The following is an 18371-nucleotide window of genomic DNA, read 5'->3' on the forward strand; positions in this document are numbered from 1 at the left end:
CCAAATGACTTAAATGACATGGTGAACCATCCTAACCCTCTCTTTGTCTCTTTGCCATTAACGCTCACGCTGCAGTGGAGGTTTAACACTTTGTCACTTACACGCCACCGATGACATCTATCGACTGCGTCTTCACGCCGTAGCCCGTGTCGTCCATGTTAATGACGGGCCCCGTGAGGTCTATGTTCACTCCCAGCTTCCCGAAATCTCTGTCGCTGAACATTTTCAGGTGGGGCGACAAGAAATCCTGCAAGAGGAAAGAAATCATCTGATGAGAATCTGAAGACCGAGCTACATTAAATATTTATAATAAAAGTCAATACACTCCTCAAGCTGACTGTTATGAAACTTGATAAAGTGTCTGGTTTCCTCAGTTCAAACTAAGAATAACTTTTCACCCTCATTTTACTGTCGATTATTTGCCTTTTGATCTTAACTCCCTCAACGTTCAACCCGAAGTTTCGCTCTTGTCCTGCAGGGCAGTGGTTCTCAATCTATTCCTCATCACGTCTCATTAGGAAGCAGAAAAACAGTCAAGCACAGTATCCGAATACAATACAATACTAATTTTGATCAATCATTAATACTGGGAGAGTGGCAAACACGCCACATGAAGGTGGGAGGAGATTAAGGTGGTGACGGAGCAGCTTTGTCTTACTGTAGATAACAAACTCTTGTCTGACCAATGTTCTGATTGCATTTTTTAAAATGGCGAACAGCATATCTACTGCCTTAGAAAACTGTAACCTGTGTTACTGCAATAACTCAAAACAAGATCCGAGAGCCGTGTGGAGTTTGGAGCAAGATGTCGAAGTGAAATACAACTGATATAGAATAATACCATTTTAATTCTTCACTCTAATTGTCTGTTAAACTGTTTATCTGATGTGTTTGCTGTCCTGTAAAACAAATTGCCTCTCGGAGGACTTTGAAGTTTAAAGTTGGATCTCATTACATTGAAATAACATTATCCTCTCACTAATGTTCTTCTTTTGAGCAAATGAAAAATTCTTATCAGCCTGAATCTTATCAACCGTGTCAAAGAACCTGTTTGTTTGTCTTCCCATGAGTCATTTAAATTCTAATATGTGCATATTACCTCTGTTACCTCCCAGGCTGAGAAGCACTGCTCTCGGAGTAGACAAGTAAATCAATTTAACCAATGTATTAAACTAATATCGTGTGGTTTATGAAATACTGGATGACTCAAAGGCCAGAAGTGTCTGTCTATTTTATTTGACCCTCCAGTAGCAACTTCTGTCTGGGATAGAAAGACACATAGTTGTCTCGGCTTCAGTGAAATGATTTTACACTGAAGAGGATGAGAAGAAGTACTCAAACATTTTTACTTAAGTAAAAGTGAAAGTATCACTCTTAACTCTTCTACTTGAGCAAAAGTGAGTTCTTGCTTTTTAAAATAAATATAAAGTACTTGCCAAGTGAAGCCTATCCCCTAATTCAACGATCTACTACATCATTGATATGTGAACTGTTTGTTTAATACAAGAATAAAACAAACACATGCTACTGAAAACATCTTGATGGGATTACCCCCCAGTTACCTGCCCGCTCTGATTGGATCAGTGGATCAATTCCCCCCTTGTTACTGATTACTTAAAAAATATATATATATAAAAAAAACTATGTGAAGCAGCGTATTGTAAAATTGTAGTGGAGTAAAAGTAAAAAGTACCTGAAAATAAATGTACTTCAGTAGTAAATGTACTTTGTTACATCTCCGTCACTGACAAAGTACAACCTTGGTGGTCAAACCATCATTTCAACCACGCTGGTGTACGGTGGGTTAGTGCGGCGTCGTACTCACAGTCAGTATTGGTCTGATTGACAGCAGCTGCTCCGAGCCCCCCCATTCGCTGCAGTCCAGGTACTCTCCTTCCTCCAGGATGTGCTGTTGGCCCTCGAACCCCGGCTGGCTGTAGCCCACCCAGCTGGAACAAGACATACGTGCGGGGGTTGGACGTGTGTTTGTAAACTGTGACTGGATTACATAACCTCCACATCTCCATCTGGCAGCAGGGTTGGCTGTGACTAGAAAAATTCTGCTGCAAGCCAGACTGCCACCCAATTTGATTCTGTGCACATACGGAGAATGAAATATGATGCGAAGGGAGAGTTCAGACTCACAGTCCTCCGATGATCTTCAATGAACCCACAGCCTTCAGCTTGTTAGTGTCGAGGTTTTCAGCGTCTGCGGCAACGTCTACATCATCCTCGCAAAAGCTGAAAACATCACTGTCGATTTCCAAAAAGCAGCCTTCGAAGCCGGGCTGCTCATACACCACAGCCTGGAGCATAATGAGGACAGGAAGTAAATTAAACCTGACTCATCATTTACACTGTGTGACAGAATAGACTGTAATGGAATTCAGCTCTGTCCTTGAAACCACTTTGTCAACAAGATTGTACAAAAAAAAAAGAAGACTCAATCGATTTCCCTGAGACTTGCTGGAAGGATGTGGTGCGGGTCAGAAAGAAAACGTTCAATTTCAGTACATTTTCTTTTTTCTTATAAATATACATGTTTTTTAAATCAGGCTTATTTAGGGAACTGATATCTAGTGTGTGTAGTTTGGACTGTGAGGCCTCGGTGCAGGCATGTGCTCTACTGCATCCCATTTGAGTTTAGAATGTTAATTGTCAGTCAGCTGCACCTGATTCTTTCCAAAGAGTCAAATCAAATTTGACTGATGTTTTCTTTCTTGATGAATATGGAGCATTTCAAATCACAACATGTCCTTGGAGAAGATATTTGTGAGCACAACTTTGTCTTTTACTATGAAAAACACATCGTGGTAAAAGTCAAAAATAAATAAATTACAGTTTGAAATCTAAATTTTTGTCTTGAAATAAAACAAAATCACAACCAGAGGAAATAAATAGCCCATCATCTGCTAACCCTACATTTATAGATTCAACATAACATTGTTTACATTGACTTAATTATACTAAATATAAAACGAAAAAAAAAAAAAAGAATCAACTCTTCAGGATGGAGAGACCTGTACATACCTTGACTTCATTGGGATTCTCCACTTTGAAAGTCCCCTGGAACAGACACATTATTATTAACATTTTTTTGTCTCTACTTAAATGAACACGAGACAGTCAACGATCATAATGTGTGTGTGCGTGTGAATGGGTAAAGTGCTTTCAAGAAAAGCTCCACATATGTAATGCATGTGACCATTCTGTTCAACAGTGACAAAAGAAAAAGGAACAGGTCCTGTAACTAATTTCTGCTCATTTCTCGACTGCCTCTGAGCAGAGAGCCAGACAGAGGCTATAGTCACAAAGGGAACCGCAACTACAAAGTGAAGCAGGTTGATTTCATGCAAACCACAAGAGCAAGATGAAAAGTCAGGAGATAATCACAGGCATTTGTATTTGTCCTCGAGTGACCCTCTGCTGCCGAGATGTTTCACTAAAACAAAGATATATCAGCTTCAGAGAGGTGCCAGTCAGGGAGTCACACTGGTGTTGAGGCTCAGGAGGAAAAGCGGTTGTCTAGTAATTGGCTCGTTACTGGTTTGATCACCGGCTCCTCCAGACAAAGTGTTCTGCAGTTGAGCAGCAAACTTTTCTCAACTTTTCAAGCAGCAAATCAAATCGTGTTTAAACAAACAGCCAAGGGCGGGCGATAGCCAGTCAAATCACGCCAATGCAAATACGGGTCCATGTAAAAATGAGCCTTGAGATAGTTGGTGAACCTTCATCTGCTTGTGGATGTTATTCCCTGTGAAGCATTGCTTTGACAGCTAGCACGAAAGCTAAGTTGTGTGTCTCAAGCAGAAAATTGTGATTGCTTGTTGCTGCTGTGACGGTAGTGGATGACTCCCATCGCCGAGCGGAGTCATACTGCAACATGTGCCTGTGAGTCCTGGGTCACTGCTCCGGATGCTGCATGAGTCAGTGTGAGAATGTGTGAATGAGACACACATTATAAAGTACTTTGAGTTGCCCATAGGTTCGGAAAAGCACTTTATAAATACAGACCATTTACCAAAGTCAGTGCGCTCCATCCTCTGTGAATCACTAATGTCTCTAAAAGAATTCATTGAAATTCAACCGTGCCTGAGATATTTTAGTCACGACCCACCAACCAGCATTCTTATAAGAACCACCGCACAAGCATGGCTGTAAAGAGCAAATGAACGTGTAGTGTCCTCTGCAGTGTACAATAAATTTCACACACACCATTCTCAGAGGTCTGAGAGATCCCACGAAGGGTGAGGGGAAACCCCAGGCCTCAGGAAAAGGGTACACTCCTGTCTCCAGCACAGCCAGCATACCCTGGAACCCCGGGTCACTGAACAGCAGCCACCTGCAGGACAGAGGAACATGTTGATTAAACGTTAAGCCAGAAGGTTTGTCTACTTTGTGCCTCCTGGGAGTTTTAAAGGACACATATTATACGTTTTCTTTTTTTTTGATGATATATTTTATTGTGTTGAGTTCCGCACGTTAAAAAAAACCCAAAGTACGTGAAAAAGGAATCTCTTTACTCTTAAAACGCTTCATCAGTAGTCCGACAAAAACGTATGCATCATCACGATGTCATGTGACAACAATTCCCACCTCTAACTGCTTGTCTGCCACGCCCCCTAACAAAGCCACGTAAAGTGACATTTCCTAAATGGGCTAGAAGCGGTTGACCAATCACAACAGAGGGGACCAGCTAGCCAATCGGAGCAAACCGGGCTTTATCAGGCGGGGGGGCTTAAAGAGACAGAAGCTGAAAGTGTTTTAGAAAGAGGCTGAAAAGAGGAGCTGCAGCAATGGACAGTTTGAGCAAAGTGATGCGTTTTCTGAACATTAGAGCATCACAATCTTTCCAAGTAATAACCCAAATTAAAATGATTAACCTTTAAGGTTATTTAAAATAATCTTTTCAATTCACTGTGAGTCAAAACCTTGCATGACTTGTAAAGGAAGTCAGTGGCTCCCGTGTCCTTAAAACACAGATAAGTATGATTGATACCTTCTGCTCATTACATCATAAGTCAAGGGAGTATGTTAATTGGGTATTTTCTATCGACCTCAGATGTGAGGCACGCAACCAGAGCCGAGAACAAAATCTATTTGCTTTAAAATAAAACATCTTGGGAATGGTAAGCCTCAGTTCAAAGCATTTTTCTTAACAATTCACTTTTTACTGTGTCGGCAGCCGTTGTTGGAACTATGCCCCGACCTCTGGTATTCCGAGCCATTGTGTGGCACAGCTCAAAGCCACATACCGATCACCACATGTGAGCCTCTGGGGAGAAGAACATATACACCCAGCTCAGTCTGCCAGAGCGAGGAAACGATACCAAGAAGTGATGCCAACCTTATGGCGCTGAAGGACACATACTAGGAGGAGCAAATGAGTCAGTCTGCTCAGGGAAGTCAACCAAGCTGGGCCACAGTAAAAGCTACAGTACAATTGTCAGACGCAAAACTACGTACATCTGCTGAACAGTTGTTCCTCCAACTGTCGCAGAGGTAAATTATTAATAACTAAGCAGAGATGACACGGCAAGTTGTAAATTATGTTGAGGTTCTGGGAAATGATAAAACAATCCCCAAAATGGTAGGATTCTAGCGGAGGTGCGACTGCCAAGGTAAACCTACGAAAATAGCTGTGGGAAAAAGGTCTGCTGTCATTAACCTCGCCAGGGGCAGGGCACAAAACGTCCCGAATGCCTCCACCTCTCATGTGGAAAAACACGCTCCCCTCTGCCAAATTCTCTCCGCACCTATGCCTGTTTCTCACTCAACCATCGGTCTACTTCTCAGTCTCCACCTCTGCACGTTTTCCAAGTGTGCCCACACCTTCTCTCTCTCTCCCGCTCTCTCACGTTCCTCTGACATGCAACGGCAGGAGAGACATTCCTGAGCAGTAAAATGAGCGAGAGTCCGACCAAAGACGAAGATAAACACTCAGGAGCTTAGTAATGATTATCATCTCTCAGCTATTTGTCAAAGTCAAACAGAGAGGATCCCATTAAAACAGGCGGCTCAGCAGGCTCAACGTATTGAAGAGAAGAAAGTCTCCTTCTCCAGTTTGTCGCTATCAATACAAAAATCACTGGAGTTGTCTCATTACTTGGTTTTCTGCTGCTGCAAAACAAAGGCACTCCTTCACTTTTCAGCGACTGAATGAATCGTATTTCAAATAAAATCAACCCCTCTTACTCCCTCTCGTATCAATCACCATAATTAGACCATTTGTCTTGTGATTGACTTGTGGGCCAATATTGCCGCAATACTCTTTGTGTGACTTCGGAGAGTTGTGTGCGTGATCAGATTAGCAAATGTGTAAAATAATCTGCAAATGTGCATTCAGAATCTGTGTGCGCAGGAATCAGATTTGCGAACGTGTAGTTGAATCTGCAAACATGTGCATATAGATCTATGAATGTGTAGATACATCTTTAAATGCATACATAGGTACTAATTGCTGAAAAGGTGTTTTGCTCGGCAGTTACAAATCAGTTGGGACTCCCATTTGGCTATCATGATTTTTACTGCACTTCTGTGGTGTCTAAGTGGATATGCAAATGCGTGTGGAGATTTGTCCGTATCCACCGGTATTCAGAATGTTTTCTTTTTACCCTGAGGCAAGCACGGAGGCCATTTTCCATCAATTTTCCTGTGCACTTTGTGAAATAAATAAATAAATGACCAAAAGGAGGGTGCCAACCAAACTTGGGCATGGTTGCAAATGTCAGGGAGACAGCCTCCTCCAACAATCGATGGGTAAGTTACAAAGTTAGCACCGCTGCCTCAGAGGAAGAAGGTCAAATCAGGGTTTTTCTCTGTGGAGTTTGCATCTCCTCGTGTCTGCGTGGGTTTTCTCAGATTACTCTGGCTTCCTCCCACAGTCCAAAGACATGATTAAATTAACCGTAGGTGTGAATGTGAGTGTGAATGGTTGGTTATCTCTGTACATTGCTCTTGTGATACACAAAGGGGAAAACCCTGCCTTTGGGCCAATGTCAGCTGGGATTGGCTCCAGCTCCCTGTGACCCCCGAAAGTTAAACGGTATAGGATGGATGAGAAAAGTGGCATTTGCAGATTCTTTTACACATTTACAAGTCTGATCAAGCGCACACAGATTGAGATACAGTTACACAACCCTCCACAAACACACAAAGCTCTATTTGTTGCTGTAACACATAGGTCATTCACAAAGATCTCAATGATTGGTTTCGCAGAGGCAGCCACACTTACACCCCAGAGTGCACTTGGATGGAAGCCGTGCTCAGCGGGACGCCAAACGAGCCCGTCTCTATTGTGTCATCGTGGTACGGTGTTACTCTCCCGTGGCCCTCTGGTTCAGTAAACAGATCAATATGGGGTATGCTGTAATCCTGCAGACGCGTGGAAACAAGCACAGTGATTATTAGCAGTGGCCCACACGGGTCCTTAAATCCTTCTTCACAATAACACCAAGTAAGGTCTTGACGTCTTATTCTTTTCTCTTCTGGAGGATTCAGGACTGAGGATCGATGGAGCAATTAGCTACTTTTTTTCGAAGGCCATGTGAGTCGGCAACAATGTGGATATTGAGATATTAAAAGGCCAGATGAGGTGGAAGCGTTTGATCGGTGCACTCACCCAGACAGCAAGTCGAACAGAGCCAATCAGCATGGGCGGGAGGTTTTGTGGTTCCGTCTCCGAAGCGGGCTCGGCCCACATGTTTGTCAGCTCTATCCCCCCCTCCTCCAAGGCGATGGTGCGGCCCTGGAAGTCGGGTTTCTCGTAGAGCACCCAGCTGTGGTGAGAAAACCAAAACATACAACATCATAAGACACAAGCACGTGATCCTAATACAGGATTAAAAGGTTTTAGCAATATTTTCTTAAATTTAAATGTTCTCTCTTGCTGAAAGTTGAAAGTGACAAATAGAGAGAAGCAATATCACTTATCTGTGAGTTTTAAAAAAACTGCAACAGCATCATCACCAATTTGGTTAATCTGTCACAGAACTGAAGTGTAAAAGTGACACTTTGCCCTCATAACACTGACATGTTTTCTCTCTTTATGCTAAGCCAACGCGCCGCAGGCTGCAGATCTATATCTAACAGACTGTTATCAGAGCTGAATTGATTTTCTCCTCTAACTCTCCTCAAGAAAAAGGAACAATTGTGTTTCCCAAGATGCTAAATCCCTTTACACATCCGTCAAGAATAACAGTGGCTATATAGACAGTATTACAGTAGTATGATTCCTCCATGCACTAACATGGAGGAGGCAGGGTTCATGACCTATACTGCAGGCAGACACCAGTTGGCGAGTGTGGAACTCTCAACGCAACTATTTAATTAAATTGTGACACATCCAGCAGCCATAACAATCAACACTTAGATCAATTCAAACTACACCCCAGTTCACTATTTTCTTCCCATTGTCCTTGAGTTCTGGTTGAATCCTGCGACTTACCATCCTCTGACAACCTTCACAGATATGAGGGGCGAGAGCTGCAGAGCCGTGGCATCTGCTACATCCCTGTGAATCTCATACGCTTGGCCACCGAACTCCGGTTTCTCAAATAACACCATCTGCGTAAAGAGATGAGGGGCAGTGTCAAAAAAAGATCAACACATTGGCCACGGAGAGAGAAAAGTAAATGGCAAAATGCATGACATGTGTACTGCATGATGATGACTCACTGTGCTGCAGAAGAGGAACTACAGTAAAGCACTTTCCTACATTTTTCTCCTGAGTTACAGTTACTGCTACACACACACACTCATACTGCTAATGTGAGGCAGCACTTTACAATAAAGTAACATTTTAGTGCATGAGCTAAAAGGGGCTGCTCTTTAGACCTGGTAGTCAACAGCAACAACTCATCTCAAAAGCCTTTTCAAGCAGTGTGCTTCTTTTTTTTTTTTTTAAATGGCACTCATGACAGAAGATCCCCGGGAGAGAAACTGCGAACACTGCACAGCAGGGGAGTGAGTATCTCTCGTTCTACGACTGCAGTTGCACAACAATGAAAAACCACAAGTTTTCACTGCGTTGGCAGCGCTGTGTTCTGTGATTGTAATCACATCCAGCTGAGAACTTGCCCCACGCTGTTTTTTTTTAAATACGTTGTTTATCCTCAAGAACAGCGTATGAAAAGCAGATGTTTCCAGAGAACACAGAGTTGTCTGTCCAGAGTCCTGCCTCCATCTTGTTTCTGCTCTAAGTGGGCCAAGCTGCGTCTACTGTACCTTTCCAGGACGCTTGTGAAATCCCTTGTCGACTCTTATCTGGAATGCAGAAACACAGAATTACCATGGGGACAAAGTCGGAAGTGCACGACAAACATCTGTAAAATGCCAGTAATGTTGACCTGCACTCTGCTTTGTGCAGCAGCCCTGTGTCTGTTGACTGTCCTGACCGACCTTTAGTTTACTTCTCGAGACAGAGTCGGTCCACAGAGGCTGTTTTACACTTGAATTCAAAGCATTGCACGTAGAAGCAGAGCGAGTAGAAAGAAGGTGTTTGAACGTGCTCGCACATTTGGCAGCTTTCAAGTTGACGGATTCAAATGTCAGTAAAGAGAAACTGAAAAAACGTCAATAACAACAATTGAAAAGCTCACAACATGAACTCAGTAACAGTTTCATCAAATTATTTGAGGAAATGCCAGATCACTTGTTTGCTTTTGTTTTTTCGACTGTTGGTCGGACAAAATGTGTCTTCTGGCAAACTCACAGTTTAACATATTTGAATAACAATCACTTCTATCGGTATTAAATAAATTGTTGCTGGTGTGAAACTGGGTTTTTGTTTATCGTGTTCATGAGATGAATTCACATGAAGCTCAGAGTCCTCGAGTTGTGACATGTTTGCTGATGTTTTCAGAAACGCTTGAGGCCACTGAATTTCTCTTGTTGTTGGTTGGAAAGTAAAAGTATTTTATTGTCTGGAGTCTTTCTTTTGAATTGTATAATGCGTCTGAATAAAACAGCCTCCTCTTTTTTCCCTGTGTCACAATGACTTTGAATTCCCTGCAGCAGGTTACCTGCCCGCTTGCTCCTGCATCATAACCACAAGTTCCATTTGAAAGCAGCAATTTACTCTGGTTTACATGAGTATATAATTAGTATGAATTATATACTTTTTTTCATGGAAATGATACAGCCCTAAACACATATAGTAATTGTCACTAGTACAAATTCAATCAAAGAGACAAATTAGACAAATCTCCAGAGGTAGTGTGAATAGAGAAGCTTTGGACATGTGGTGCAGGTTTAACAGAAATATCAGTAATAATAAATAGTGTCTCCAAGTGCAGCTGGCGGCTAATGCCCATATACATGTGTTAATTTGTGATATATACGATTTAACGCGTGTGTGGCTCACTGACATGATGAGCAGGTTTCTCATGCGGCTGAGCCAGAGGCCTCTCAGGCAGAGCAGGATGTTTGTTCGGAGGAATCCCAGGGAAACGTGGAGGAACAGCCTCAGGAAGCAGCGGACCTGGTTTTACAGCCATGTCTGCTTCACCTCCAGGAACCACAGTCGTCATTTTCTCGATAACCTGAGACAAAGACAAGTTTATTGTGATTCTCTACAGATAAAAATGTCCTCAGATGACTTGCATCACCATTTGGAAACATTAGAAACTTCCATTAGACAATGATCACACTCTGATTGTTGTTGTAGCTTGTGTAGCTTTGCTTCACTTCAACTTGTCTGAGCTTGTGAAAGGTATTTTTACCAGTGAAAATCTCAGTTATGAGGACAAGCACGTTTACAACCAGGTCGTCTTTAAGCAGTGAAGTTAATGTAAAGAAAACAAACCTTTCTATTGACTTCCTCTTGTCCTTGTGTGCTTAGCACTGGTTTTGCTGGTTCCCGCTGGAGGAACTTCTCCAAATAGTCTGGCAGCTTGATGTCGTTAAAGGAAGGAAGCGGAGGACCTGAGTCATTGACCACAGCCTCCGCGGCCTGGGCTTCCTCTCTGCCGCTCAGGGCAGAGCTCTGCTTGGCCAGTGTGTCTTTGACTGGTGCGTGGGCCGTCGGGCTTGGCATGGGTGGAGGGCTCAGCTGGGGGGGGCTGGTGGGAGAAACATCCCCAGAGCTGCTGGCGTCCGCCTGTGTTTGAGCTCCGTTCCTCTTCCCTCTGAAGCTGGTGGAGGTGAGGCTGCTGAGGACACAGCTCCCCTCCAAGCGAGACTTCACCCTGACCTTATTGTCTTTCTCCTCTTTGTCATCATCCTCATCATTCACTGGGGTTTTCTCCCTGTGCCGAGAGTCGTTCTCCAGGCTGCTGAGCAGCAGGCACCTATCGGCCAAACTGGCCCTTGCGGGCTTCACAGCAGATTTCTTCTCGGTTTTCTTGAGCTTGGCTAACATGCTCGGCGTTTCATAGTTGAACTGATCCTTCTTCCTCAAGCCGAACTTAAACTCCTCGGGGTCAAACGTCTTTTCGAAGCGGGCCTCTTTGATCGCCGGCATGGCAAAGAGGGGCTGAGGTGGCCTAAGCTGGGTGTGTTTGCGTGGCGGGAAGGAGAAGGGGGCGCAAAGTTTCTTGATCTTCTCGACAAAATCTTCGTCGTCCAGATCAGTGTCCAGGAGGTTGCTTTCACTCCCAGAATAGCTCAGTTTGGGCTCGGAGACTTTAAGCCTCCGTTTGGGGAAGTCCACATCCAGCCAGCTCGAGGGAGCGTCTTGTTGTCTCGTAGCATCGTCTCTGCTTAGTCCCCGCGGCAAATGGAGCTTCTTCATGGGCGAACGCTGGGGTGACCCTGGGGTCAGTTTCTCAGCCTCTGGGGAAGTGGGTGCTTTTTGACTTGGCTTGTTATCGCCTGCTTCCTTTTTGACTGTGAGGAGCTGTGAATGTGACAAGACGTCACCATTAGGAACTAGAGGACGCTCGTTTGGTAGCGGCCTGGATGTTTCCTCAGCTGTCCTCTCTGTCTCATGAACTGTGGGTTTTAAAGTGTTACTATCAGGACGGCGCCCTGCTTTTTCTTCTGTGCTCATGCGAGTAGAGCTCGGGACTAGTTTTGCTACATCTCCTGAGATTTTCTCCTCTGAGAGCTCTGCTTTAACAGTGGTTTTCCTGTCATCCTGCCCTGCTCTCGGGCTTCTCTTAGGTTTAGAGACAGAAATAGGAGAAGGCTCTTCCTTTGCCATATTGCCCGTCTGTACATTTATCAGAGCTGGAGTGTAATTGGAGGCTTTTATGGACACCTCCTCGGCCGCTGCTTTTGCTTTGGAATTAGGCTCGGAGCTGGAGAACTCGACATCATTAGCTCTGTCTGTATGTGAGTCATCGAGCGAATGCTTCGTTTTTTCCACTGATACAGAATTAGGCTGTGGTTCGGCTGCAATGACCACGGGACCTACTTCTGTTCCAGAGCTTTCTGTTCGCACTTTTGTTTCTATTGCTCCCTTCAAAGGCCCTTTATCAGGCTTGGTCTGATTCACCGTCTCATTAGCCTCGACGACGGCACAAATATCACCTTTTTGACCTTTGTGATCGTCTGATGATCTGCTGGTCTTTTCTGATGCCTCTGGTTTGTCAGCTTCCTGTTTTATCCTGTCTTTTATGTGCTCCTCTTTTCTTTCAGCGACTTTTCTTTCATCGCCCTTCGCAGCCTTTCCCTCCTTCCCCGAGTCACCTTGACCACCCTCTGTCTTGGAATCTGAACGCTGGAGCAGCTGTGTTTTATCTTTGTCTTTCTTCTCAGTCTGATTTGCATTTTCACTCCCCGACTTCTCTTGCCTCTCGGCATCCTCCCTCTCAGTCGGCTTTATCGAGTCCGTGTTCTTGTCTTGAGGTTGCGATTTTTGCCCTTTGTCTCTCTGACCGGGCTGCCTCACTTTTTCTTTGCTTCTCGAGTCGTGTTGAACAGCACACTCTTTATCTAATTTGAGGTTTTCAACCGGTGAGGCCTGCTCCTTCGAGGGAGGCTGGTCAGCAGAGGGAGAGGGGGCTGAATTCTCCCCGCTGCCCTTGGAGGCCTTTTCTCTCTCCTGTGTGAACACCAGACCCCCGGCCTTTTCCTCCTTTCGGGGTAAAGTTACAGGATCCTTGTCAATGGGCTTCCTTGTTCCTCTGTTACGAACGGGGGCATCAGGTTCGTCTCTGTTGACAGACGGATCAGGGAGTCCCTTCTGTGCGTTCGCTGGTTTGTCAACATTCTTCTTTGTAAGTGAGGAGTCAACCTGCTTTTTCAGTTTTTCAGAAACATCCGCTTCCTTTTTAAAAGCTTTTTGTTTGGCATCAGACAGCGAAGGTTTTTCTGATGTGTTTCCTTCATCAGATGAGGATGAAACTTTGGCTGTGAGCTTTTTGGAGGCAGACACCACTGTATTATCCACCTGCTCTCTGACCTCTGTCTTACGTGTGGGTTTGTTTTCACTTTTCGGGCTGATGGGACTTGTAGGCTCTCTGGGTGTAGATCTGTTTCCACTGTTTGAGCTGATGGTGGTTGTCGTCTCTCTGGGTGTAGATTTGTTTTCACCTTTCGGGCTGATGGGACTTGTAGGCTCTCTGGGTGTAGATCTGTTTTCACTTTTGAGTGATGGGGTTGTCGATGGAGTGAGGCTCTCTGGGTGTAGATTTGTTTTCACCTTTTGGGCTGATGGGACTTGTAGTCTCTCTGGGTGTAGATCTGTTTCCACTGTTTGGGCTGATGGTGGTTGTCGTCTCTCTGGGTGTAGATTTGTTTTCACCTTTCGGGCTGATGGGACTTGTAGGCTCTCTGGGTGTAGATCTGTTTCCACTGTTTGAGCTGATGGTGGTTGTCGTCTCTCTGGGTGTAGATTTGTTTTCGCTATTTGGGCTGATGGGACTTGTAGGCTCTCTGGGTGTAGATTTGTTTTCACTTTTCAGAGTGATGGGAGTTGGAGGCTCTCTGGGTGTAGATTTGTTTTCACTTTTCAGAGTGATGGGAGTTGTAGGCTCTCTGGGTGTAGATTTGTTTTCACTTTTCAGAGTGATGGGAGTTGGAGGCTCTCTGGGTGCAGATCTGTTTTCACTTTTCAGAGTGATGGGAGTTGTAGGCTCTCTGGGTGTAGATTTGTTTTCACCTTTCGGGCTGATGGGACTTGTAGGCTCTCTGGGTGTAGATCTGTTTTCACCTTTCGGGCTGATGGGACTTGTAGGCTCTCTGGGTGAAGATTTGTTTTCACTTTTCAGAGTGATGGGAGTTGGAGGCTCTCTGGGTGTAGATCTGTTTTCACTGTTTGAGCTGATGGGACTTGTAGGCTCTCTGGGTGTAGATTTGTTTTCACTTTTCGAGCTGATGGGACTTGTAGGCTCTATGGGTGTAGATTTATTTTCACCTTTCGGGCTGATGGTGGTTGTAGGCTCTCTGGGTGTAGATCTGTTTCCACTGTTTGAGCTGGTGGGGGTTGTAGTTTCTCTAGGTCTAGATATGTTTTCACTGTTTGGGCTGATGGGGACTTGTAGTTTCTCTAGGTCTAGATCTGTTTTCACTGTTTGGGCTGATGGGACTTGTAGGCTCTCTGGGTGTAGATCTGTTTTCGCTGTCTGGGCTGAGGGGACTTTTAGGATCTCTGCTTTTCCTTCTTTTAGAGCGCGAGCCCGTTCTGCTCGGACCCTTGGGCAGCTGACTAATGTCACCAGCGGTTTCTGAAGAATCAGCCGTTACTTTAGCCGATATGTCTGACTCAATGTTCTTAGGTTTCACACCCTGATCTCCTGCTTTATAGGTCGCTGTGTCTGTTTTCTTAGAGTCTGTCGGTTGATCCTTTGGAATGGAAATATTTACCCCTACGGACGTGGTATCTCGTCCATCAGGTTTTATTGTTATCTCTGACTTGGCTGTTTTCGCATCCAGTTTACCCTGACTGTCCCGTTCTGGCAACTCTACGGCAGCGGCTGCCAAAGAGGATGTGGATTTTTGAGACATTCCTGTCATGGTTTGCTTCTGTGGCAGTGCAGGCTTAGCCTCTGACTTCGAGGCCTCCGTTAAGTTCCTCACTCGTTCCTTGATTGTCATTGGTTTCTCCCCAACCAGTGGCCCGGCCTTGGACTTGATCGTGTCGTGGCGTTCGGCCGATTTTGACCTCTGGAATGACAACTCGGGAATTGCTTTCAGCCTGTCTGTGGCTCTCCTGACCGGAGAGACGTCGGCGCTTCTCGGGGTTTGGAAGGTCTTCTTGAAGCCCTCCACCCCCTGCTGGCGCTCAAAGAGGCTGATTTTATCTGTGATCCGACCGACGACTTGTTTTGGCTCCTCTGCGGTTTTCTTCGGATCTTGTAGTCTGTGTATGAAAAGAGGTAAATAAGGTCTTAAGTCAAACTAGTCAATACTTTTTAGAATTTTAAACATTCAAAGTTGATTTTTGACCTATTTTTGTATAAGAGCCTCATTATTCACCCAGCCCATATTTAACGTGAACTATACTTCATAGTGCTAATCTTTAAGCATTAGGCTGTACTGTATGCTGTGACTCACACTACTGCTTCATTGTGGATACACCTGTCATTTTCCACCCACAGCACACACATTCCCTGCTTTGACAGTGATGTTGTGCCAGACAAAAGCCTGACAGGTAGGTTTGCTTATGTTGGGAGGTGCATTAGCAGAACAATAGAACATCTATTCAAATAAAGTGAAAGTATATTCTCAGTTTCATTCATTCACAAATCAAACATTGGTCTCGGTCTAACTTTAACTCACCTTGCATTAGTCTCCGGTTTGGGTTTTTCCTTTTCTTCGCCTTGGTCATTCTTTGACTTAGATTTATAATCCTGGCCGTCTCCCGCTGGATTTTGCCCGGGTTTCAGCGGCACATGTTTACTAAAGAACTTCACCTCGCTCCGGGAAACCTTCATACTCCTGCGTTTAGACTCCGGCGTCTCCGTCTTCCTCTCCACTTTGTAAAGGCTGCTGTCCTCCTCCATGTCTGCGTCCCCATCAACCGCCCGCACCAGAGTGTCTGCAACGACTGAGTTTGAATCCTGGAAGCTGTCCAATTGCTTGTCGCTATCAGAGCAGGAAGTCTTGTTTTCCCCTCCCTTAGGCAAGGCCTGAGAGGTGAGGTTTAGATTGGGGGAGGAGTTTTCAGACGGCTCTCCCATGTGAGTGCTTGGACTTTTGCCCTGAGCACTGGTCACTGGGTTATCTGATGAGAGGGAACCCTCTGGGACAGGCTGTGCACTGGGAGGCATTTTCTCCTGGGGGCTGCTCCCCCCATCTCCCTGAGAGTTCTTTCTCTGTCTCCTCTTGGCTGGATTTTTACGCCCCATGCTGTCTGCCTCTGTTTGCTCTTGATCAAGTTCAGGCTCTAACTCTGGGTCTTTGTGTGATTTCCGTGGCACTCCCACTGGATCGCTGTAATAACTCTGTGCCTCAGCTGCAGGCCTCACATTTGTCCCTCTGCTCTCTGCACTTGTTGAGGTTGGGCTGTTTGGTAGATCTAAACTAGGGGATGATTTTGTCTTTTGGAGGATCTGTAGGCTTTTTGGGACTTTAGTGCGAACGACTTCCTTTGTTGTGTCCTGGCCGTGGTGAAACACGCTGGTGTCCTCCAGGTACACATGGAGCCTCCTGCCTGCCTGGGCCTGTGCTTGTCTCTGGGTGTGGGCCCGGTCAGCGCCCTGTTCAGAGGAGGAAAAGAGATGTGTCAGATGACTGGCATTCCTCTCAGGATTCCCACTCGCTGAAGCACCCTGGCTGCTCTCCTCCCTCCCCTCCCTCTCCACAAACTCCTCCTCCTTTGGACCTCCCTCTCCTGTCTCAGTGCTACTCACAGCAGAGTCGTGTCTGCGGGCAGACTGTGTGGCGTCCCTCCTCTCACAAAGGAAACTGTCTCTGGAGAGTCCCAGCGTATTGGGACCAGAGCTGTGGTCCTTCTCCTCCTCCTTCTCCTTCCACTGTTGTTCCCCCGCCCAGGGTCTCACAGACTCCTCACTCTCCTTGCCTTCCCCTGACCAACGAGCCTGATCACTGGTTGGGGAGTCATCTTCAGTGGGACTCTTTGGACCCTTTGCCTTCCATGGAGATAACCAGCTCCCAATACGGCCCAGGACCCCGGTGCTCGGCTGCTCGTCGGGGGTCTCAGACTAAACCAAAACGGAGAAACAACTCACATTAATTCCTGCTTACGAGTGTGCATCTGCAGTCAGTAAACATGCATATTTCAATATGAACATGTGCAAACTATCACGAGTAGTTACACATGATTATGCAAATATCATTAACGGTCAATGAACAAAGGGAGGGAGTGCAGGCTTGGCATCAAGAGTAAATATAGGTCGGGATTATTTGTTCACAGACATTTTTTTTTTTGTTTTAGTACGGCCATGCATCTCTCAGCACAGCAAATACATGCAGGAGAGCTTATAACCTGTGAGCTTACCGTGGAAAATACCATATCATTCAGACTCTTTATGTAGGTGTTGAACATGATTTTGGTTTAGAACAAAAACTCCTACAGAGCATAAAACAAAAACAAAATCATTCCACCAGGATAATCAATATAGCAGAGAGAAAGAAAAGAAGTTCACCATAAATTCTGCCTCAGCAAAGTGAAAGATCCGATCACAAATCTGTACTTAGGAGCAATACTAGCTGTAATTAAACAAAATCGACTCACCCTTAATTAGACATTGAAGAAAAGTTTTCTCCCCCCCTGCAGCAGGTAAAGGTCTCTCAGTTTGTACAGTTTGAAATCTGCATCATGGTGTTTGTCAATCAGAAGTTCAGTTTAATCCTCCCAGAATCCAGTGAAGCATCCACAACTGCACGAGTGTGTTAGACTGAGGCATTGGAGATATGAGTGGAGCTGAAGTTCTGCCCCTCCACACAGCCAAGTGGTTAAACTGATGCGTTTAAGTGCACCTCGGAAACCCCATGTGCCACTGCCTGGATTGGTTGTTCAGCTGAGTTAAAAAGTGATTTTCCTCAGCCACCTGATCGCAGTATTTTTTACTGTATTTTTAATGGATAGAGATATTCAGGTGTGTGACCGTCTGCCACTGACTGCAGGTCTCCACCCCTCTATTTCCTGACTTTCATCATTTTTTAAAAATCCCCTTCACTATGGAGAACAACAACAAACCGAGACATCTTTCGCTGTGACAAGGAGAATGTCGTATCTTTGAATTTGCATCACTCTGAACAACATTTCTCCTCTTTTTTCCGGAGAGAGGACTCCTCCGATAGAACAGAGATATTGTTTGTTGCATCTGCTACACATGAGATTACTCTGATTCGTCATTGTCTGATTTATCTCTCTCTGTCTCTCACACGTAGATCTATAAATACATGTATATGTGTGTCTGAGACTGTGGGTCCCTGTGAGTCACTGTACACTTGCTAATACACGGATATCTTGGTAAAAAGATAAATAATATGTGATGTAACTATGTTAGATTACGTGTGCA

The 18371-nt window shown here is 45.0% G+C and overlaps 1 protein-coding gene across 1 annotated transcript in view; it reads right to left on the bottom strand.

The window, feature by feature from the left end:
• The window catches only part of LOC118099853 (beta/gamma crystallin domain-containing protein 1), a 26416-nt gene extending 8664 nt beyond the window's left edge, over positions 1–17752 (bottom strand). Inside the window, exons 1-16 of the mRNA XM_047337999.1 lie at positions 17582–17752; positions 17345–17416; positions 16737–17048; positions 15664–16583; positions 14454–15244; positions 10805–13338; positions 10368–10541; positions 9226–9264; positions 8447–8565; positions 7622–7778; positions 7235–7374; positions 4216–4342; positions 3031–3066; positions 2146–2306; positions 1826–1949; positions 102–247 (exon numbers count right to left, since the gene is read on the bottom strand). Coding sequence (XP_047193955.1) covers positions 102–247; positions 1826–1949; positions 2146–2306; positions 3031–3066; positions 4216–4342; positions 7235–7374; positions 7622–7778; positions 8447–8565; positions 9226–9264; positions 10368–10541; positions 10805–13338; positions 14454–15244; positions 15664–16583; positions 16737–17048; positions 17345–17392 — 5828 coding nt within the window. The 5' untranslated portion in view covers positions 17393–17416; positions 17582–17752. The remainder of the gene's footprint in view (positions 1–101; positions 248–1825; positions 1950–2145; positions 2307–3030; positions 3067–4215; positions 4343–7234; positions 7375–7621; positions 7779–8446; positions 8566–9225; positions 9265–10367; positions 10542–10804; positions 13339–14453; positions 15245–15663; positions 16584–16736; positions 17049–17344; positions 17417–17581) is intronic.
• Between the last annotated feature and the right edge of the window lie 619 nt (positions 17753–18371).

The sequence above is a fragment of the Hippoglossus stenolepis genome, chromosome 20 (assembly GCF_022539355.2).
Source record: "Hippoglossus stenolepis isolate QCI-W04-F060 chromosome 20, HSTE1.2, whole genome shotgun sequence".
NCBI classification, from domain to species: domain Eukaryota; kingdom Metazoa; phylum Chordata; class Actinopteri; order Pleuronectiformes; family Pleuronectidae; genus Hippoglossus; species Hippoglossus stenolepis.